The sequence below is a fragment of the Triturus cristatus genome, chromosome 10 (assembly GCF_964204655.1).
Source record: "Triturus cristatus chromosome 10, aTriCri1.1, whole genome shotgun sequence".
Classification (NCBI taxonomy): domain Eukaryota; kingdom Metazoa; phylum Chordata; class Amphibia; order Caudata; family Salamandridae; genus Triturus; species Triturus cristatus.
This window is the reverse complement of record NC_140593.1, coordinates 504,165,609-504,187,395: the sequence shown is the minus strand read 5'-3', so window position 1 is coordinate 504,187,395 and position 21,787 is coordinate 504,165,609. Positions and strand designations below refer to the sequence as shown.

At 42.9% G+C, this 21,787-nt stretch overlaps 1 protein-coding gene across 1 annotated transcript in view; it reads right to left on the bottom strand.

The window, feature by feature from the left end:
* Positions 1-21,787, bottom strand: part of PTPRN2 (protein tyrosine phosphatase receptor type N2) — a 2,166,812-nt gene that overhangs the window by 158,459 nt on the left and 1,986,566 nt on the right. Inside the window, exon 14 of the mRNA XM_085631955.1 lies at positions 21,413-21,607. Coding sequence (XP_085488081.1) covers positions 21,413-21,607 — 195 coding nt within the window. The remainder of the gene's footprint in view (positions 1-21,412; positions 21,608-21,787) is intronic.

Below are 21,787 nucleotides of genomic sequence, written 5' to 3'. Positions count from 1 at the left end.
TATTGTCGAGGGGAGGGCCATTTGAAGTTTAATTGCCCAGTTCTACGTGATAGGAACAATGGTGTGTCGGCTCGAGGAGGTCGTAGTGGTCCTCAACAAGCTTCACGTGGTAGAGGTCGCGGTGTTACTCAGACTCAGGCTGAGCGTCTTGCAACTTCGTCAGACTCGCAGAATTGTTTCGATCGGCGCGATCTCTCGTCTGGTAGATCTGCACAGTATCATGTGGACGACTATTATGTCGAGCGTGATGTTGATACGGACGGTATCTACTAGGACAGCCATAGACAAAGGAAGGGAGAAGTATCAGTTCCGGTAGATCAGAGAGGGCCTTATGTCGCAGTTGCCACATTGGGCGTCGTTGAGCCTTTTCTGTTGGACACTGGTGCAGCAAAAAGTTCCATCATGCATTCGAAACTCCCTGGCGCGCCTTTGTCTGGCTTAACGAATGTTTCCGTTGGATTCTCTGGCGCCCCCGTTAGCAATCCGGTTTCTAGCCCCTTGCCCCTTACGATTGGGTCTCATGAGTTAGAAGCTCCTTTGATTTTGACTACTGGTTGTGGTGAGAATCTTTTGGGCTTGGATTTGTTGAAAAGGTTACATGCAACTTTGTACTGCTCTCCTACGGGAGTAGAGCTTACATTGGGTCAGAGAGTGATTTCCCCTATGTATCTATCGATCGACAAGCTCCCACCGGAATTGAGTTCTCTTCCGGCTTCTTTGTGGGCGACAGGTCCCAATGATGTGGGCCTGCTGGAAATACCACCTTATGTTGTTCAATTGAAAGTTGATGCGCGATTACCGCGCATACCCCAGTATCGTATCTCCCTTGATGGTGAACGGGCACTATTAGCGATCATATATGATTTGATCGATAAAGATGTTATTGAGGAGACACGCGGTAACGTGTGTAATAGTCCTGTGTTGCCTATTCTGAAGCGAACTGATCCCTCCAAGCCCCCTGTGTACCGTCTAGTTATTGACTTACGGGAGGTAAACAAAATTGTTGTCCCGCAGTTTCCTGTGGTGCCCGACATTACAGCTTTACTGACTCTGATTCCAGCCTCTGCATCATGGTTCTCGGTAATTGATCTGAAGAATGCGTTCTTTAGCATTCCAATTGCTGAAGAAAGTTGAGATTTGTTTGGTTTTTCATTAGGTGGTCGTAGCTTCCGGTTCAAACGCGCACCTCAAGGCTACTGTGAGAGCCCATCGATCTACAGCCAAGCTCTCAAGAGCCAACTTGATGCATTCGTGCTGCCAGCTGGTGCGGCCTTGATTCAGTACGTTGACGATCTGTTGGTAGCTGCTGACACTGAACAAATTTGTAAGACTGCTACTGTGGCACTGTTGCAGCATCTATGTGACTTACACAACAAGGTGTCACCTTCTAAATTGCAATATTGTTGTCAAGAAGTTACCTATCTAGGTCACTTATTGTCAAAGGCGGGAAGGAAGTTGACCCCTGAAAGAATCGCAGCAATTGCCCGAATGACTGTGCCGACGACTCAGAGAGATGTGCGTGCCTTTTTAGGTATCACGTCATACTGTAGACAGTGGATTCCAAATTTTTCACTGTTAGCGAAGCCATTGATAGCTCTTACGTGCAAGGATGTTTCGACTCCTTTGCCATGGACGGAGGAATGTCAGAAAAGTTTTTCTAAACTTCGTGATGCGTTGTGTTCGGCTCCTGTGTTAGGTACTCCTGATTACAGCAAGCCATTTACACTATACGTCCACGAGAGGGAAGGTTGTGCGTTGAGTGTTTTAACGCAACAATTTGGTGACAAGCAGCGCCCATGTGCATATTTTTCCTCGACCTTAGACCCGGTAGCTAGAGCGTTGCCGAGTTGCTTGAGGGCGACGGCGGCAGCTGCGGCGTCTATTCGACAATCCGCAGGCCTTGTCATGGATAATATGCTCATAGTGATGGTTCCGCATGCAGTTGATACTCTTCTGAATCGTACAAAAACTCAACATCTGACGAGTGCAAGGTCGTCTGGGTACGAGCTGACCCTTTTGGCAAGTCATATACAGATCAAGCGTTGTAATGTACTGAATCCGGCGACATTGTTGCCGAGTAATACGGAATCAGATGGTGTACCACCACATGATTGTTATTTACGAACTGAGGAAGAAACAAAGGGTCGTGTGGACCTGAAAAACACTCCTTTGGTAGATCCTGATGGTACTTTGTATGTTGATGGTTCTTGCTTTAAATTGCCGAATGGCGATGTGACGACTGCGTATGCTGTAGTGACGTTGAGCACGGTTGTGGAAAGTGCGAGATTGAATCAGAATTCAGCACAAGCGGCAGAGTTGATTGCATTGACAAGGGCATGTGTCTTGTCTAAAGGAAAGCGAGTGAATGTGTTTACCGACAGTCAGTACGCATTCGGCGTTGCGCACAGTTTTGGAAGACTTTGGAGAGAAAGAGGATTTATTACATCGCATGGGACGAAGATCCAGCACGGGCAACTCGTGAATGATCTTTTGGATGCACTTACCTTGCCTAAACAAGTGGCGATTGTTAAATGTAGTGCACACCGGAAAGTGATGGATGATGTTGGTCGTGGTAATGCATTTGCGGATGAGATTGCTAAGGAAACGGCTAAGAATCTTACAACTCGAATGTATGTGACAAGTTCAGTGAGATGGCCGACGGAAACTGGTATGTGTGAAGACACTGTTGAGAGTGTGAAGGCAATTCAGAACGAGGCAACTGAAGCTGAAAAGATCAAGTGGAAAGAAAGTACGGGAAGGTTGGATATGCATGGATGTTGGGTTGACTTGACGGAATGTCAGAGGTGGATGTTACCAGATGCGTACGTATTAGCTGTCGTGACGATGGCTCATGGGTTGTCACATATTAGTGCAAAAGGGATATGTAAGTTCTTGTCCCCTGTATGGAAGAATGAAGGTATTACTAAGTGTGCTGAGAGAGTGGTTAAGAATTGCATGGTGTGTTTGATGCACAATCCTGGCAAGGGCACCCCCACTCCACCTGGTCATTTTGCTCCCCTTGTTTGTCCCTTTGAGGTGATCCAACTGGACTTTATCCATATGGAGAGATGCAATAACCTGAAGTATGTTTTGGTTGTGGTTTGCGCGTTCTCTAGATGGATTGAGGCCTATCCTCTTAAGGATAATACTGCCCTGTCCACAGCGAAAATCCTGCTGAAGGAGTACTTTCCTAGGTATGGAATGCCACGGATCGTGTGGTCGGATAATGGAAGTGAGTTTGTAGGAAGTGTGATGCAGAGTGTGTGTAAGGGCCTTGGAATCCGTCAAAAATTCCATAGCGCTAATCATCCTCAGGCAGCGGGTTTGGTTGAAGGGTACAACGGTACCCTGAAACTGAAACTTGCAAAAATACAAGCTTCCACTGGTCTATCATGGCCTGATGCCTTGCCTATGGCTCTCTTATCAACCAGGGCGACTGTACACTCTCGAGTAGGGCTTAGCCCATATGAGATTGTGTTCGGCCGCCCTGCGAACATTTGGGGAGTCCCGAGACCTAAGGCCTTTGATAGTCTTGAGTATCCAATGCTAATTGATTACCTTCATGATTTGACCACTAAACTATGGTTGATTCATCAACAGGTCTTTGAAGCTCTACCGGCGCAGACAGAGGGTCCTGGACATCAGCTCCGGCCAGGCGATTGGGTCGTTACCCGAAATTTTGGTCGGAAACGTAACTTGGAGCCAAGATTCGTAGCACCTTTTCAAGTCTTGTTGACAACGAGGACTGCGGTTCGATTGGAGGGCCGGAAGAACTGGGTCCATGCCGGCCACACGAAAAAGGTACCGATCCCCTCACCAACAGACGGTTGGGTGAGAACTGGGATTGCGGCAACGGAAACTGAGACTCCTTTAAACTTTGTGCCATTTAGTGACGCTCAACCTGTAGGAGATGATCTGTCGTTGCCAAACCCACTTGTGGAGTCATCAGTAGCAGAGAACCCAAGGTCCGACTCGTTGTTCACTTTATCGAACACTGTTGCGCCAGCTGAACAATTGTTTACAGAGCAAACTCGACCTGGAAGAAGTCGATACTTTCTTCGTTCAAGGACTAATAAAAATTAAGTCATATATTTGTTTTTTTTTTCCTTTTTCGGTGCGATGAGCATTATGGACAATTACATCCTTTCTTTTTGAGTTTTTATGTGTTTTTCACTGCTAAAGAGATTTGTATTAAAACTGAACGTTTTGAGAAAAACCTACCATCCGGGTTACCGTAGGGCCGTGCGGGTACTCCTTTCTGTTTAGCAGGTTTCTGACGCTAGGTCGGTTACTTTTGTCGATTCCTGGGAACTCCTGGGGATTGATAATCGCTACTCAGAACGAAGTGCGTCAAGTACGTCACGGACGGTTTGTAGAGGATGGCATTCTCTAAGCTGTTGGAAGTAGAAAGGATGTCGGCGCAGAGATCAGAGTTATATAGGGTTGTACGAACAAAATGTTTTCGGTTTCAGGTATTCCTACTATTTCTGACTGTATCTATGCTATTGGTGGGCGGAGTGTATTTTGGAATACAGTGGTTATTGCCTTCTGTTTCACCTACCTTTTCTCCTAACCTAAGCTCCATCACCACTGTTTCCCCACATTCTTTTCATCCTTTGCCTCAACACGAACAGGTTAGACGTGCGGAATTTATGAATAACTCCTTCGTTCAACTCCTACATCAGCATCAGTTGGTGATGAATACTACTAACTGTTGGGTGTGTGGGTTAATGCCACATACCATGGATAGGGGTATTCCGTATTTGGTCCTTCCTTACAGCTCCCAGGGTTCCGCTCGAGCATTCCAAACTATGTTTCGTAGTGCATTAGATTCCTACCCCAGTCGAGAGCCACGCTCTGTTCATTTTGGTCCTAGTCCGTACCACAAGCCGTTGGCGATAGCGATAGCGGATTTAGATAGAGATGTTTTTGATGCATCGCTTATCCCAGATGAAGAGGTGCAAGCCTATAAGGATCTGAGTGAGGCTGAGTATAGTGTTTCAGTGGGTGATAGACAGCTTAAGAGCTCGTCCCCAATATGGATTGTACCACACCTCGGTAATTTCTGCTTGAAAGGTTTGGGTCGAAATCCGAGAGCACAACTTGGGAACAGTGCTTGCACTGACACGTATGTCCTACCGATGCTCTCTTCCCCTGTTTTCCTGACTGCTAAGGGCACTTATTTCATATGTTATGAACGTGCATATACATGGCTACCCCGTGATTTTTTGGGTACCTGTTATATTGCGAATCTTTTACCACCGACTTTTACAGTGGCCTCAGACTATCACAAGACTAGAGTTGTGAGAGGCGTTATTAGCAAAGAGGATACTGCCGGTCAAGAAGCAGGAGATTTCTTTAAGGGTTTCCTGCCGTTTTGGGGACCTATGGTTAATAGTAGGAACCTAAGACAGTTGACCCGTGTAGTCGAGTCGACTGCTAATATTACCGCGAGTGCCCTTGGTAACTTAACAGCTGAACTTCAGGCGGATAGACTCAGGACGGTGCAGAACCGGATGGTTCTAGACGTCGTTCTCGCAGATAGAGGTGGTGTGTGTAAAGTTATCCATTCGAGCTGTTGCATTTTCATTCCTGACAATGCTCCAACTGTCTACCAAGCCATCTCAAAGTTGCACAAGATTTCCGAGTCCATACACGTGGACGAAGGTAATTGGACACTTCTAGGATGGTTTTGGGGTTTGATATCCATGTGGGGTTGGAAAATTCTGATGATCGTAGGGGTTGTTGTAACGTTTCTATTCACGTGTTGTCTTTGTGTACAATGTGGTCCTGCCTTATGTGGCCTTTGTGCTACAACGTGTATAAGACGGCCATCTGTTACCAAGGAGACATTGATGAGTAGAATGATGTTTCAGCAGCAGGTGAACGATCTGATGAGTATTGAAATCGATTCCGATCTTGACTAGTGCTTGCCTACCTGAGGGCAAAAGGAGCGTCTGAGGTTCCGTGTGAGACGGAACGACACTTTTTGAGGGGTGACGAATATGGATGAGTTTGGTGTCTACGAACCGCAAATGACGATTATAGTGGGTGTACGCAGTTTCGCTACGCAACCACGTATGGTTCGTCTCATTTTTGGGTTTGTTCATCCGAACCCTCGGGTTCCATTTTAGATACGACATCCATTTTGTTTCTTGCCCTCAAGTAGCCAGCGAACGGACGTTGCCCGCTTCGTGACCCTGGGACTCCCAAGCTTACATGGAGGACACGTGTTTCTTTGAGGGTGACTTTTACGATAAGGGAAATGACACGGCGAAGGCAGATGGCCCCGCTCGGGACTCATCTTGCCGTGCTAGCCTATTGTTTCAGTCATGCATGCATTGGACACGAGGTCTTTGATCCTGTCATCAAGTTTCTTTTATTACTCCCGACACTCTTCTTTAACCTGTTGTGCATCCTTGTCCTTTCTTTGCATCTGTTCTTGTCCTCTCTCCTAATGTGTTTACGGTCAGAATGGAATGTGTTTTATTGCGGGGTAGATATGTTTTTACAGATGGGAACCGGCAATGCTGCTGTAATTATGTTCCGGCCTCCTGAAACATGAACACGACTCTTTTGAAGTTTATTGTGGGAACTGAGTTGTAACTTTTGTTCGCCATACTGTGCAATGGCAAAAACGTGTATAAAAGGAGCGATCCACTTTTGCAATTTGAAGCAGTCTCCGAGAACCTACATGTTGTGTACTTCTTGTGATCTCTGTATCCCTGCAGTAAATAAACGCTGATCTCTGACGTCGCTGGAAGTGTCCTGTGTCTCTGTGTTTTGTACGCCAGAACAGGTAACCCACGAAGGTTTCAGGTGTTGTCCCCTGGCACCGCTGGGTCTTAGAATAACCCAGTCCTTCAAAACACCCAGTAGATGCTGGAACGCTAGCACATCCGTAAATTGGCTGGAGAGGTATGCCCTCATAGGTTCGTGTTTGGAAGTTCATATTTTTATACAACAAAATGTAACACACTTTTTAGCGTTATGTGCTAGCTAAGCCCAATCATCTTAGCAGACTTATGTTGTCCTGTCAATTCTTGTTAAGTCAAAAGCCAGAAAGTAATTTGTTGATGTGTCTATAATATACCTATTTCTCACTGATATTCATTTACTTATAAATAACCTCGCCAACTGATTTTAATCTGTTGATGCTTTGGTAACAAATCTTTTGTAAAATCTGCTTTTCTTAGTTTCATATAAACTATTGCACTTTCTAAATGAGCATGTGAAGCGGGAGCAACAGAACAAAAAGGGAGTGAATGCTACAGATCTAGCATTCCGCAAAGTAAGGTGCGCTGCTCTTCTGATAATGTCCACCTTCTTTTGATGGAGCACTTCTAATTTCATTCATGTAGATGGTGATCAGTCAATCTTCAGGTCCAGCATCAACTTCTATCATTCAAGCGTTGAGACACAGAGAAGAGTAACCACACAGCAAATGCTCTGATGGTGTCAAACAGTTGAAGTTTAACATGCATTGCATCTTACATTTCTTTTCACGCAAAATAGCCTCTGGCACTTCTACACCAAATTAGCATTTTGGTCGGGGGGATTGAAACTATGTTCTTCATTCTGAAATTTTAGTGCAGTTGTCATGTTTTCTGCAATGTAAATGTTTGTCTCTGCAGCATGTGAGAGAAGTATACCTTAGTTATGTTAGTGTGGACTTCTCTAATGTTGAGGTGTGCTGATTATAAACAACTTGCATGTAAAATGTAACCGTGTCCATTTCACTGTGTCAACTGTCACATTTTCCTGTCTACCTAAAGGCAAAATGATTGCCTATTATACTGTGATATTGTGCTGTGGAGTTTTCAAACATTAAAAATACATTTTTGACATTTTCCATGATGCCAATTAGCACTGCTCAGGGACAGTTTCTGTCATGGCAACTGTCATGCCTCAGGCACCAAGCACATGCCAAATTTGTAACAGATTGGAAACATTTGCCTTGAAGTAGGGAGCAAGCAACTTTTGATTTCCTCCAAATCCACCCCCACTTCACAATATTTTAATCACTGAAGCAGAAGTGTTTTCTGATCTGACACAACTACTGGCATTTTTTTAAATGGATTTGTTAAAAATATGAAAAAACAACTCGATAGTAAAACAAAATGGGGCTGATTAGCTATTATACAAAATAAATGCAGATTATATGGCTAAAGAGCTGAATAGATAATCTAACATATCATTAGGTGTTTTACAAATATTCACCATACCAGAAGGGTATTTGCTCATAAGGGACACAGACCATTTTTAGGGAGTGCTTCCCCCAGAATTTTAGTAGGTGACTGTTTCTCCATATACTTTTGGGTGCTATTATTGCACCAAAAGCAGAAGTTTGAAAACCCATATTTCTGAGGCAGAGGATGTTATTTGGCAGAGATGAAGTCATTCCTGTTAAATATAAATGTCATCATTGGGATTCTTAGATTCCGTGTAATTTCTTTCCAGGTGATTGGTCTCTAAGCATGAAACAGCATTTAGATGATAGCCGTCAACCGCTCTACAGAGCTTCACCATTCGCTTTTAAATTAGGAATCTATTCATGAAAGCTGAACATTCTATTTTCAATCAGTGCACACTGCTAAATATTACAGAAATCTAACGACTGACCATTGCTTAATCACCAATATATACAGGAAAGATAAGCAAGACCTAAACATTCTCATTATAATCAATGCCCATTGTCAACTGTACCTTTCTGGCAGAAGCTTCCAAATCTCTGACTTCTACAGATATACTCTTCTTTTTAACAATGCAAAGTCTGGTTTATTAAACACCTATAGTCTTGACTGCATTAGTAAACACTTTTCTCTTCTCTTTACTGCAAACATCAAACATAAATATGGTCCAATATTTCACTTACTGTTTTCAATAACAGTTGCCTTTTTGAAGAAACACAGTTTTCACACTAACTGCACCAAAACGAAACATTCAATAAAGCAACTGGAAACGTGTAGTATGTACCAGTTTACTCTCAGTATTCTGGTGACATTTATAAACCATTATGATGCCACCAGAACCTATAAACATAAGTGAGTTTGGATGACATCAGGTTTCAGCCCTGGTCCGTGCAGGTAACAGCAGTGGGGTGGTGGGGCAGTGTAAGGGGGGATTCCGAGGGACGATGTAGAGAGAAAATTAAATAAATGATTCATTTTCCCTCTGCATCGTCTCTCAGAATCTCCCCTTACACGGCCCCACCGCCCACCGCTGTTACCCGCATGGACCGCGGCTGTCAGGTTTATGATCCCAAAGAATAATAATGAGAACGGCGCAGGCTAAGGTGGTGTGTTCAAACCCCAGACGTCAAAATGCTACTAATCTTTTGATGTGGCTCACCATGCCGCTTTTAAATTCTTCAAAAATATCTGTAGACTATCAATTCAAACCAAAATTCCCAGGTCTGGCAGCAAAATCTCTCAAGCCATGTAATTGTGAACAAACATTCAACATATCCAAGAAAGACAGTGCCATTGATGACCCACATTCAGTATATAAATTGTTCAAGTACTATATATAGTTCTAGGTTGGTGTGGAGTGCCAAATATTCAAAACTCAATGACATCCCTACAATGTCACTAGTCTACTGCAAATTCCCTTCAAACGCCCATGACAACAGCCAGATAGAAAAGTCATAACAATAGTAGAGCTTTACTCTGGAAACAAGATTAAAACTAATTTAAGTCTCCATCGGTTATCACATTAATGTCTCTCTCATGAAGAAAACTGAATTGAAGGGCACTGAAAACACTGTCATCAAACTTCAGTCAATGGAAACTAATAACTACGATTCTTTCTGCATACTTCTTTACTTCTGCAAGCACTCATGTATCCTCTCATTTCTGATTAAGTGTGAAACCTGATTTATTTGGAAATAAAAAATAACTACTCCAAGCATAATAACACAATGTATAATTCAGAATCTCATTGCACTTCTAAAATATAGGTTTACTTGGCATTTACTGAGATTCTTATAGTAACATGCCAATGAGGCTTACATAATTTGCATGGTGTTGTATTCTCTTAAAAATGCCATAAAGGTTTCATGAACAAATATTCAGAGCCACCATAGCTACCACTCAAATATTGATAAAGAATAAGACAAAAGTAAAATACTGAGTTGGTCAATAGGGAACATTGTATAATACATACCAGCCAACTGAAGTACAAATCAATAGAAAAGCAAAGCCAAAACTGTTTTACCTATTGGCATATCTACTTAGCCAATTTCTTGCCTTGTGACCAAAATGCCCCCTCTTCTTCCCTTACCAAAGGGAACAATCTCAACATGGTGCCTGTCAGCACACTTCTGAGTCCTTCCTTCACCCTGAGACTCTAACATGAAAGACTCTACTGGGCTGCCCTCAACCCTGGCATTTTAACAATTTCTAGCACCACACTTTCATTCTTGAGACCTCAACATTTAATTTTAAACAAGCACTGATCAGCTGTCTTTTCTGTGAAAAAAGGATGATCATGCCAATTTTTCAAACATTTTAGTAGAAATCATGAAGATGCAATTTAAGTAATGTAGGAATAATCTTTAAAAAATGCCCTCTCCTTTCTCATGTAATTACAAATGTCCAGCAATAAGAATGGTTGAGAACTCTTTACATGTTATGAATTACAGTGCTGCACATGCATTAGGAAATGTTAGATGATAGATGAGCCAAAATATGCTTTTAGGATGAATGCAATCACGAATGTTTTAAAGACCCCTTCTTCAGTCCTTTCTGGTATGCAAAACAAGATGATGTTTAATCTTCAAGTTAGCTTTCTTTTAAGATTCACTTGTTTCCCCTCCTTCTTTGTCCCATTCTTTCCAGATGAGAGCTATAAGTATTAATTTGGGATTAAATTTCCTTTATAGAATAACCAAAGGAAATAAATCAAAATTCATCACAACTGTGTTTTGTTGGATAGTGAATGATTTGCATTCACCAACACAAATGAAGGAGTCAGTGTTGTTTAATGCCAGACTTCTTTTCTGTTAAGTTATTTCATATTTCCATTACTCCAACTGACAGTAGGATGATGCACCAGGCAAAGGCTATCCTGATTCCCATAATTTAATTCATGTCATGTGTGGTGCTTCCATTGTTGAGGGATACTCCGATTTTTCCTTAGCAAATTTTTGTCTCTACTAGATTCACTTAAGAGCACTTAAAAGATGATTTCTTTGTACTTCACTTCTCAACTTCCTTATTACTGAAGGTTAGAGATGACCAAGATAGCAAGGACGTTGCTTATATTTGCTACTTCTGTTTGTAAAGTATTTAAAATGGACACTTTTGCACACCACTATTGATTGAGAATAGTCCATGCGATTAATCAATCTAAAAACAATGTTCTATTACACTGTTAAAATGTATTTTATGTTCCACACCTTAATATTAACTTATAAGATGCATCCCTGTCTCTAGTCTGATTAAGTGTTTAGATGTAGAACCCCTTAAATCTACATGAGCAGCAAAGTCCTCAGGGCATATCGTTTTCTGGTTAGCCGCAGTCTCTTCCTAACACGACGCTCTCCTCTAAGTGAGTTTGCCAGTCAAAAGCTTGAGCCACCATCAATGTGATGCACTCATGTCTTGACAGAGTTGGACTGGGTGGTGACAATCCTAGATGTAAGATCTCTCTGAACTAGTTGTTTTTATATTTTCTTAGAAAACTCGTAAACATCTGTACCTTAGACTTTCGATTTTAGGCCAGGTCTTATTACCTTTTAATGAGCCTTTTAGGGTCTCCCTTCCAGGGAGGGAGTCATTTTCTTCTAAGCATTGACCCAGAGAAAAAAGAACAATGTCTGTCTATTTTCCCTAATATGATATGCAGTGCTGTCATTACTTTGAATAACAGTAAGCTTGTTTTCAAATTGTGGCTCTGTGGAAGCAGTTACATCGAATTCCCCCTTTGTGTGGAGGGCAGCCTTATCTGAGTCAGGCTCCCCCGAGCTCTCTGATTGGCTGCCAACGACATAAGAAAAATATTTCTGAAAGCCATTACAGGACTCAGAGACTTAGTCCCCTATCCTGAAGTTATAAAAAAAATAGAAGAGTAATGGGGGCAGGGTAGGGATACCTTGACCCCCTATGCCCATGCAGGGGACACAGAGGCCAAAAAAGAAAAAAAGTGCAAAAATGCTGCGATCCCTTGAGACTCTTGCAGGATTGAAAATATAATGGCTGCCTGGCCGTATTTAAATAACTTATGCCCTGGGGAGCATACCCCCGGGACTGATTTCATGAAGTAAAGGGGATTGCATTGCCCTCCTCCCTGAGCCTCCAGAGGCCAGGTAAGCCCACCCCAGGTTGAAATTTGTGATAGTGGGTAGGCGGCAGTGCGGTCCTCCTGCCTAAGCCTCCAAAGATGCCAGGGAGCTCACCCTGGGGTTGCAATGTGTTTATATGGAGAGGGCAGCTCCCCTCCCTGTGCCTAGAGAGGGCCTGGAGAGCCCACCTGTTGGCCTGATATGACTTTTTATGGGGAGAGGGCTGTATGTCACCCTCCCTGAGCCTCAAGAGGCTTCGTGGAGCCCACAATTGGAGCCAAAATATAAGAAAATGGAAGGGAGCCGCGCAGCCTCCCTCCCAGAGCCTTGAGACGCCCCAAGGAGCCCAACTCCAGGGCCAATTACCTGATGGGAGGGGAGCTGTGTGGCTCCTCTCCCTGAGCCATTATTGGCCCCGGGCACCCCATCCCCCAGGACCTGCTCAGATGCTATGTCTCGGGAGGCCATAATAGTGGTTTCCCTGCCCTCAGCAACGAGGGTAGGGAAACCTGCGTTTATTCTCGCCTGGTGGGACCATTTTTGAATCTCTCATTAAGCAGGTGCAAACCCCAAGTCTGTACCCATCTGGCTGGAGCTTCAAAAATGCTCCCGCCCACTGGAAGAGGACTTTTGATCTGTATCCCTGCCCGTAGTGATACGGGCAGGGAAACAGATCAAAATATTGCTCCCGCCTGCAGGGAGCAGCATTAGGAGCTGCTCCTGCCTGAAGGCAAGAGCAATGCTGGCTCCTTTTGTCTGCAGGGAGCTGGCAGGAGCCACTGAGGCTCCCTCTGCAGCCCACTACAAGACTATTATGGGTGTTCTCGGTGGGCACCAGGGCACATACCTTTTATTGCACCAGGCCCTGGGAGATAGGGTCCTCAGGGGCCAAAACCAGCCCAGAGAGGAGAGCCACATGCCCCCTCCCTCTAATAAATTACGCTGGGCCCTGGAGGATGGGATCTCCAGATCCAAAAACGGCCCGGGGAGAGGAAGCTGTGTGTCCCCTTTCCTTTAAGAATCGTCTAGGCCCTGGGTAATGGTGTCCCTGGGCACAGAATCGGCCCGGGGAGGGGAGGCCACATGCCCCTCTATCCCTAAATATAAAGCAGGGCTCATGGGCATTGGATTGCCGGGCCGAAATTGGCCCAGGAAGGGTGGGTGCATGCCCTACATATAAGTGCAGGCCCCAGGGAATGGGGCCCCAGGGCCAAAATCAGGGGTAAGGGGGCCCCAGTGCCAGCCCTGTGTCTAATCTCCCACTATGCATGGCCTCTGGCTGCATGTGGGTGTTGGCTGCAGAACCTGCAGCTTGCCAGGCCTTCCAGCCAACCCCCCACCGCACATGGCCAAAGGCCATTCACGGCAGGAGGTTGGATTTATGTATCATAATTAAATATTAAATTAGGTTTAAAAAAAACTAGAAATTCACTGAAAAAACAAAGGTTAAAGTTAGGTGTATTTGTCAGTGACTGTTCTGTAAACGGGTATACCATTGGAGCTATGAAAGTAAATGCAAAATAGCTCAACATAATATGAAGCGTCTTAACTGCTATCATACATACAACCCCCATAGGTAAAGCAAACTTGTATTATTTGCAACATTGACCCTATACCATACACTTCATGAGCAGCTTTATTCATGTTGACTATGAACCACAAATAAGAGAGCTAAGATACATACATAGTGCCCTAATACAGACACTCTTTACCTGTATCCAATCCCTGAAAGTCACTGTACCTACACTGAGTTGAAAAGTGGGTACTGTTAACTCTGTTTATTCTTTGGAGAGTGTTTATTCTGTACAACACTGTTTGCAGCCAGTGAAGCTCTGATGAAAAATACACCACAGAGTATTAAAAAGTATCTACTAAGCACAGTGTACACTCTCTGCTGAACTTGTCCCAAGAGAGACTATTTACTTAAAATAACCAAGACCTGAAGGTGCGACAGATCACATAACCCACAGCCATTATACTGAGGTGGAAACATTACATCTTCTGAAGCAAAACAAGCATATGTTCATAGTGTAATACCTGGTGCACACCGTCTTCTATGTTACATGCTGACACAATTCTGTCTTATAGCTAAAGGGTGCTTACAACACTTAGGGCCCGATTCCGATCTCGGTCGGAAGGGCTCCAAATCGGATTTGGTTTTACCTAAACCTATCCGGAGCCCTTGTTTCCGACCGACTCGTTCCCAATTCCGAACGACCAAGTACGAAGTCTGGAAAGTCTTAGCGCTGACCGAATCGGTTCCGGAAGGCATACGGAGGGATAGAGCCCTCCGGAGCCGAATCGTACAGCTTTCAGGAGTAGGTTTTCGGACAGCCTTTATGATTCATTTGCCCGTATCGAAATGGCTGCCGGAGTTGGTCTTTGGGGACCCATGGCAGGCCCCCCTTCACCCAGGGCCCTTCGAATCATGACCGCGGGGGTACTCATGGGTCCCCCCTTTCAGACCATGCACAGTGTGGCAGGCACCAAGGGGTGCCTGCCACAGGGTGCACGATGATATCCAACCACCCCTTTTGTCAATGGGAGCCTGTGTACGTGTTCGGTACACATGCTGCCATTGAAGTCAATGGGAGTCGGACCGAATCGTATTCGGATGAATTCAAATGCATCGTACTTGTACGATCTATCTCCCCTGATACGAGAAGTATGGAAAGCATTCCGGACACTAGTCGTACAGTTTGCTTTCCGAATGAGATCGGAATCGGGCCCTTAGTATATTGCATGTAGAATCTTTGCCCTGGTGCATCTTTTTCTACAGAGCCTAAACCTTGTGTGGAACATAATGGACACAAGCTGACAACTGTCAATACAAACATTTACAATGTCTTCAATACCTCTACACACCTATGATGCATTAGAAGCACATGCGTTTTGTAAACAATCACACCCATTAGCTGGACCATGGCTGTACAGAAATAGTTACAAATGTAGCATGGTAATTGCTCTCCACTATGTAAATTATAAAACAAACCATCACACTCAGTGGATGATGTCATCACTGATATAATCAGTCATTTCATCAATGATGTCATTTGAGATGTCATCAGTGATATCAGAAATTATGTCATAGAACATGTCATGAGTGATGTCATACGTGCAGTCATAAGCAGTGCATGGCCGGGGCACAAATTATAGTTAGCACTGCTAACTATAACTGGTGAATTTCTGTGTTTTTTTTAGTTCAAAACGTTAATGTTGTCACTAACAAATTCACCTAACTGTAACATTACTTTAACCTTTGCTTTTTCAGTGAATATATATATAATATATTTATGTTTCTAAAACAACCCGAGCAATATGCAAAATGCATTGTAGAATACAAACCAGGACCAATTTACCATCTGTTTCTGTTGAAATAGTAAACAAAGCCTCCCATTTTAACCCCTTCGACGCGCATGACGGAGCGGTTCCGTCATGCACGTCGGTTGCGCTGTGCGCATGACGGAACCGCTCCGTCATGGCCCCGCCCGCGCTCAAAACCTTCAGCGTGGCGCGGAAATCCGCGCTGCGCTGAAGGGGTTAATGTCAGTTGCTGGGCTGGTAAAAGAATCAGGAAATGAAAAAGAATTGAGTCCAAATTCTACGATTTTACCCTTCTGACTTGTCACTCTGACATGCTAATTATGCATGTATTCTATAAAGATAGATAGACAGATATAGTGCTCTTGATTCAAATAAAATAAATTGGGCAAAATGCTAATAAAACTGATATCGGTTGGCTTGAGTGTTGCCAGAACTGTTGCTTGGGTCCTCTAGTGTTACTGTGCAGAAGCAACGCTCACTAGATTTCAACCATGCTCTGACACCTGCACTAGCCTGCTGTGTGATTTTAGATCCAATTCAAGATAGATTATGAAGCCTGTGAAGGCACTTGCTAAGTCTATCATCTGTGGAATCAATGTAAGCTTTAGAAAGCCGTATGATCATTGCACGAGAATCCCCTATCTGAAATGAATGCATTCCTTGCCGATAGTTTGTGCCTCTTTAGCTGTACCCCAATGATTTTATGCTCTTTTTAAGGTACGGCCTTCCATTTATTCTTCCTTCATTTGATTTAATCAGTAATTTCATATTATTTTATATGTGCATTTTAGGTGTTTCGAGGCCAGTGTTAGAGTGCTAATTGTTGTCCAAGCAAGAATAAAGAGAATTGACAGGAGATTCGAGGTCTAAAGATAGTGTTACCATTATTTACCAAAATTTTGTAGAAAGAGTGGGCGGCAGAGTGACTATCACGAGAAGCATTTTCACTTAAGGATACACAAGGGAGGGAAAATATGAAATGCTTTTTACTGATAAGAAAACTATGAGGGTAAATATTGGTCAAAATGACCCTTTTAGAAAAAATAGGGACAGTTACACAAAATCCATGTATTAGACTATCAGGGTCAGATTTATCACTGGATTGCATTGCTCTTGCGTCACGGATGGTGTTGCAAGGGCAATGCAATCCTTAAGTCAGATTTACCAAGCAACGCAATGCCATCTTGCATGGCCATGCGTTGCTTAGTAAATCTGGAGTCATTCAAGGCAGTGCAAATCAATGCCTTGCGTTACTCTGCCCTGGGAAGACATTCCAGGGGTGAAGAGTGGGTGTACCAAGACAGGCAAACATGGGAATGTGTCAAAATTCTAGGCCTTCCTGACAGGAAAACAAGGAGAATTCTGCAGCACACTTAGAAAGAGGAAAATTCCTTTAAGGATTGTTTTTTGCAGGAAGGGATCCCTGCCTGCACAAACACAATCCTGCCTGTAACACAGGAACCCCTGCACCATGAGGGAAGGGTGCCTGTGTTGGTACTTTGCTGCACTGAGTGCGCGAGCATTAGGAGAGAGCAGGAATGTGCCATATTTGGGAGATACGGCCCATTCCTACCCTCTACAATGGAAACAGCAAAGTGCAACAAGCTATCTTGTTGCATTGTGCTGCCTCAAAGTCTGATAAATCTGTCCAGTGCTTACTTTGTAAACAAAATAGATGCCAGGGCACTTGTTAGGAGGCCACCATAGCTTGCATCAACCACTGCCCCTGCCAGTGCTGCCAATCTCAGTATGTATACAACTACTGCCCTCACATGCCTGCAAGTGTGACTAATCAGACAATTCCAAGCCCCCAAAGCTATAAGAATGTCTTGGGGGATGATGTGGCTTTGACATTGTTACCTACGGAGAAATGCTCCTCCTGTAATACCACGTGTTCCATAAATGTATGTCGGATGTTCCTACCATTGCTAGCGGCCGGCCGGAAGGTTGTGGGCCCATACTTGTATACTTTTAAGACCTGTAATAAACGGTTTCAAAAAAAAAAAAAAAAAGAATGTCTTGGGGGTTGCAGGTATTAGTCATTTTTAATGCATATTGTATTAATAAACAACTGTTGTTGTGCTCATCTCTAAATTAGGCAAACAGAGCCTCCATGCAGCAGACTGCCAGAAGTGCTGGTGTTGAAAATCAAGTGTAGGTGCCGAGCAGTGGAAACCACTGGCTCAAACTGAACACTGACTTGCCCTAAGTGATTGCACTGTTGCTCCATGGAGGCAGAGTAGCATGTCTGCTTCCATACATCTGGAAAAATCCTCAGCTGATTTTAGAAGAAACCCTAGAATTGCAATTGGACCGTTTATTCAAGTGTATATAGTACGCCGTATGGTGCGATTCTCAAAACTATATGCACAAGTAAGTCCGATTTACATCTGCAAATATTTGTATTTAGGAGTGCAAAAACGTTCTTCTCATTCAGAAAAGTTGTTTTTTCACTCATAAATAGGTTTCCTCATACAGACTTTTGTGTGAGTAAATCTTAAACCAAAAGAGGAAATTGACAAGAACTGGGTATAACCCAGGTTGAAATGTCTTGTCCGCTTGTACACACAAACTTTCATGTTCATGGGTAATCCGAAACTTCTCTCTGAGCGCTTCCTCCTTTCCCAGGAAAAGATCAAACATCAAAGGCTGGAGTAAATGCGTTTAGAGGCTCGGAAGTGGTGGCAACGTAGAGCTCGTAGTAAAATATGTTTTGACAGAAAAGAAAAAACGGAAAAATGGTAGAAAGTGCATGTACACCAGGATAGAATTATTTTCGTATGCAAGTATTTGACAGCCAATCAAATTTGTTTGGAAACCATACATCATTCGGTTTTGTGCAATAAAGTATTAGCGCTTCACACATTCTTATGTCTCAAATTCTAGCCATCCCACCACTTAACCAACCCCTTATAATCCCACCTAACTGAGTGGTACATCACGTTTGCCTTGTTTACCAGGGTATTATTTGCCACATAGAAATGTATGTAGAATCAAACACTAGACAAAATATGTTTTTAAATCACATAACTATGACTGTTTCATACAAAGTCATTGCCACATGTTGTAAATCACAGTGTGTGGGGATGTAATTATGTTTTAGCAAAATTCTGACAACAGTTAATAATTGGAATCACTACCAGGACATGAAAGGAAAATCTACAGCCTACTAAATCCACTAGATAAACTGTTCCCTTAAATCATAATCCCACTTCTAATATTATGAACCCATTGGTACGCATTAAAACTGACAGGACAATGAAAGTCAAGTAAAGGGGGAAAAGGGTGGGAACTCTGAGGATCAAGGCTTGCAGTAATAACAGACTCTATGGCGCCCTACCGGGGTTCTCTGCTGTATCATTCATCATAGAGACTATCCTTAGGAAAAGGAAATATCAGAATTATGACCTTTGCTCACTGCTTTAGGCAGCTGACCTTGGCTCGTACTGTCCACTGGTGATGAACCTAGACATCACATATTAAGCTGCAATGTCCTTAACACCTTTATGCATATCTGTTATGATGAAAGAACATACAGTCTACTCTGTGTTGAGGTGGGATAAATCCATGATCTTGAATAGTTTCTAATGTATGTGATTGTCAGGCTCAAGTCATACATAAAATCATTTCAAAGTTGGTCAAGGTGAGCACGGCCTGCATTATATAATTAACCATAAGGACAACACAGAAGGAGTGAAAGGCTACACTAACTGGCATATAGCCTCCAATCTTAAACTTCAAAGCTCCACTAAATATGCATGGAGCAATGTTAGTGCTCCAAAGGAATGAGAAAATATAATACAAAGTTAAAAGTCAGCTCAAAACCTGGATTGAACACAAATCACCATTTACAATGATTGTTTACTGCATGATGTGTGTGTACACTGGTTTAATGTGATGAACATCGAAAAATAAGGGATTTCACATGAGGGCATGTGTTGGATGGCCTCTTATACCAGAATAATTGATTTAGTGCTTGTCAAGTTTGGTCTTCAATTTTGTTTGTGAACACAGACCATGAGAGTGATCTGTGACAATGAATTAATATGTGGCTTTCGTCTCTTATTTTTTATCTTCTATGTACAGGCATTAACCCCAAGAGCCCGATATCACATACTAGACTGCTAACTGGGTTATTAAATAAAAGATTAACTACTTTCTTTTTTACACTCCTTTGACTCCAGTTAGTTTAATAACAGCGACTTATGTCCTAACAAAAGCCCTAGACCATTCATAAGTGGCTTGAACATGTTAATCTAATTACACTTGGAAGGACTACAAGCCTTGTGCCTTCTTTTAAACTTACCATCAGGAAGAACGGGTATATTAGTGATGTCTATCCATGATGTAATTTTAACTTAGAGCCATAAAGATCATGCATTAAAAAGTAGGCTAAGGCACACAGATGACATTGCTCAACGTCTGCAAGTCTCCATTATTGCTCCAATTGGGGAACACATCCCAATTTACCATCAGCTTAAACAGGGCCTGAACCTGATGATGAAGTATGCAACCCAGGTGAGTGAGGGCTTAGCAGGCGTTTAATTAAATGGCTTTGCCCTAATCATTATTTGCCCCGTATTCTGAGTTTGTGGTTGCACAAATACAGGATAGGAATTTATGGTATAAACAATTCAGATGCATTTTTTATATGATTAACCCTCTTGCAGAATAACCCATAACTTTAACCTATTAATCACTAGAAGTGAGAGGAAAGAAGTGGGTTTGTATCCATTTCCAATTGTAGCCTCTGTAAATACTGCAGCCAGGAGCTTGGCAAAGAGATGTCTCCTCAAAAGAGGTTTTACATTTGGTGTTAAAGTTCTTAGTGACTAACAAAGTTGATATCGGCATTACACATACTTTCTAAGCCAGTTACTGGGCAAGCAGAGCAGGTCTGAATCAATGTCTTTGTCAAACAACTCCTATAAACACTGTCTTAAAAGGTCCAAATGCTATTTTTAAGGGTCAGTGTGGTTAGTGTGGTTGCAGCCTTGAATATGAAAATTAAATTGGTATTTGTAGATTGGAAATTAAGTATCTCTGAACCTGTTCCAAAAAGGTCAATATCACAGGGTCTCTTGGCGGTGGCAGGGCAGAAGGATTTCTCTCAAATTAGAAAGCAACGACAAGGCCACTGGGATGGCATCCTCAGGATTCCAACGCACAGAGTCTAACAGGTCAAGGCCTGGTGCATGTCAACCATCTTTTAAATTAGTTCATCCAAATGAGGACTGGGCAAAAAGCATACAGCATGTAGGCCATCATCAGATGAGGTATGTACACGAGCCACATTTATGGAGGTCCTAGGGTGGCTGGAGCCAGTGCATATAACCTGTAATCTGTAATCATTTGAATATGAATTAGCCTGGAGGCACCAAAAAAGCCACTACCAGGTGAATGGCAGATGGAAGGAGGGCATGTAGGCATTCGCTGTGGTGTGATACTTGAGATGGAAGAGCATTCACATATTGAAGAACAGATTTGTTGCGCACAGCCATGTCTTAAGCTGCAGTCAGAGAAACCCCTGGACATGGGGGTCCCTCTCTTTCAGTGAGTGAACAATCTACTTAGTGAGTGATCCAGTAAAACGTTTTTAAAGTTAACTCTTTTACAAGTTGGTGACTAGATTTTCTACAATGTATCATTTAAACATACATGTGATAGCCAACAGAAACTAAATCATGAACCACTGCAATCCACCTAAGAAGGAAAGAGTAAGCATCTTCCTAAAACTGGCCTAGACAGTGAATTTAAGATCAAGATTTAAGATTCCATTTAGATACATTCTTTGACCTGCCTTACCAGTATCATGTGTCCAGTGGATATGTCCATATTAGACTGCACTGGTTCTTCACACCAGGATGAAGTGCTACTTCTTGCAGAAGGGCTGGGTATGGGTCCATCACTAAACTGCGACGAGACACTATTGATTCGTGAAGTATGAAGGGGTTCTGGACGATCAGTTGACTTGACGGACATTCGCTGACGACACAGCTCCTAGAAGAAACAAGAAATTATACACTCAACTTTGATGTAAAGCCTTCATGAGTAATCTATTTACTTATTGCCAAAGACAAGAGTCTAGCTGTTCAAATAATTTAAAAGTGATTATTGATATTACTAAAAGAAAAGCTGAAACACTCCACTTAGGGTTCCAATCCAAGTGGCTCTGTAAAT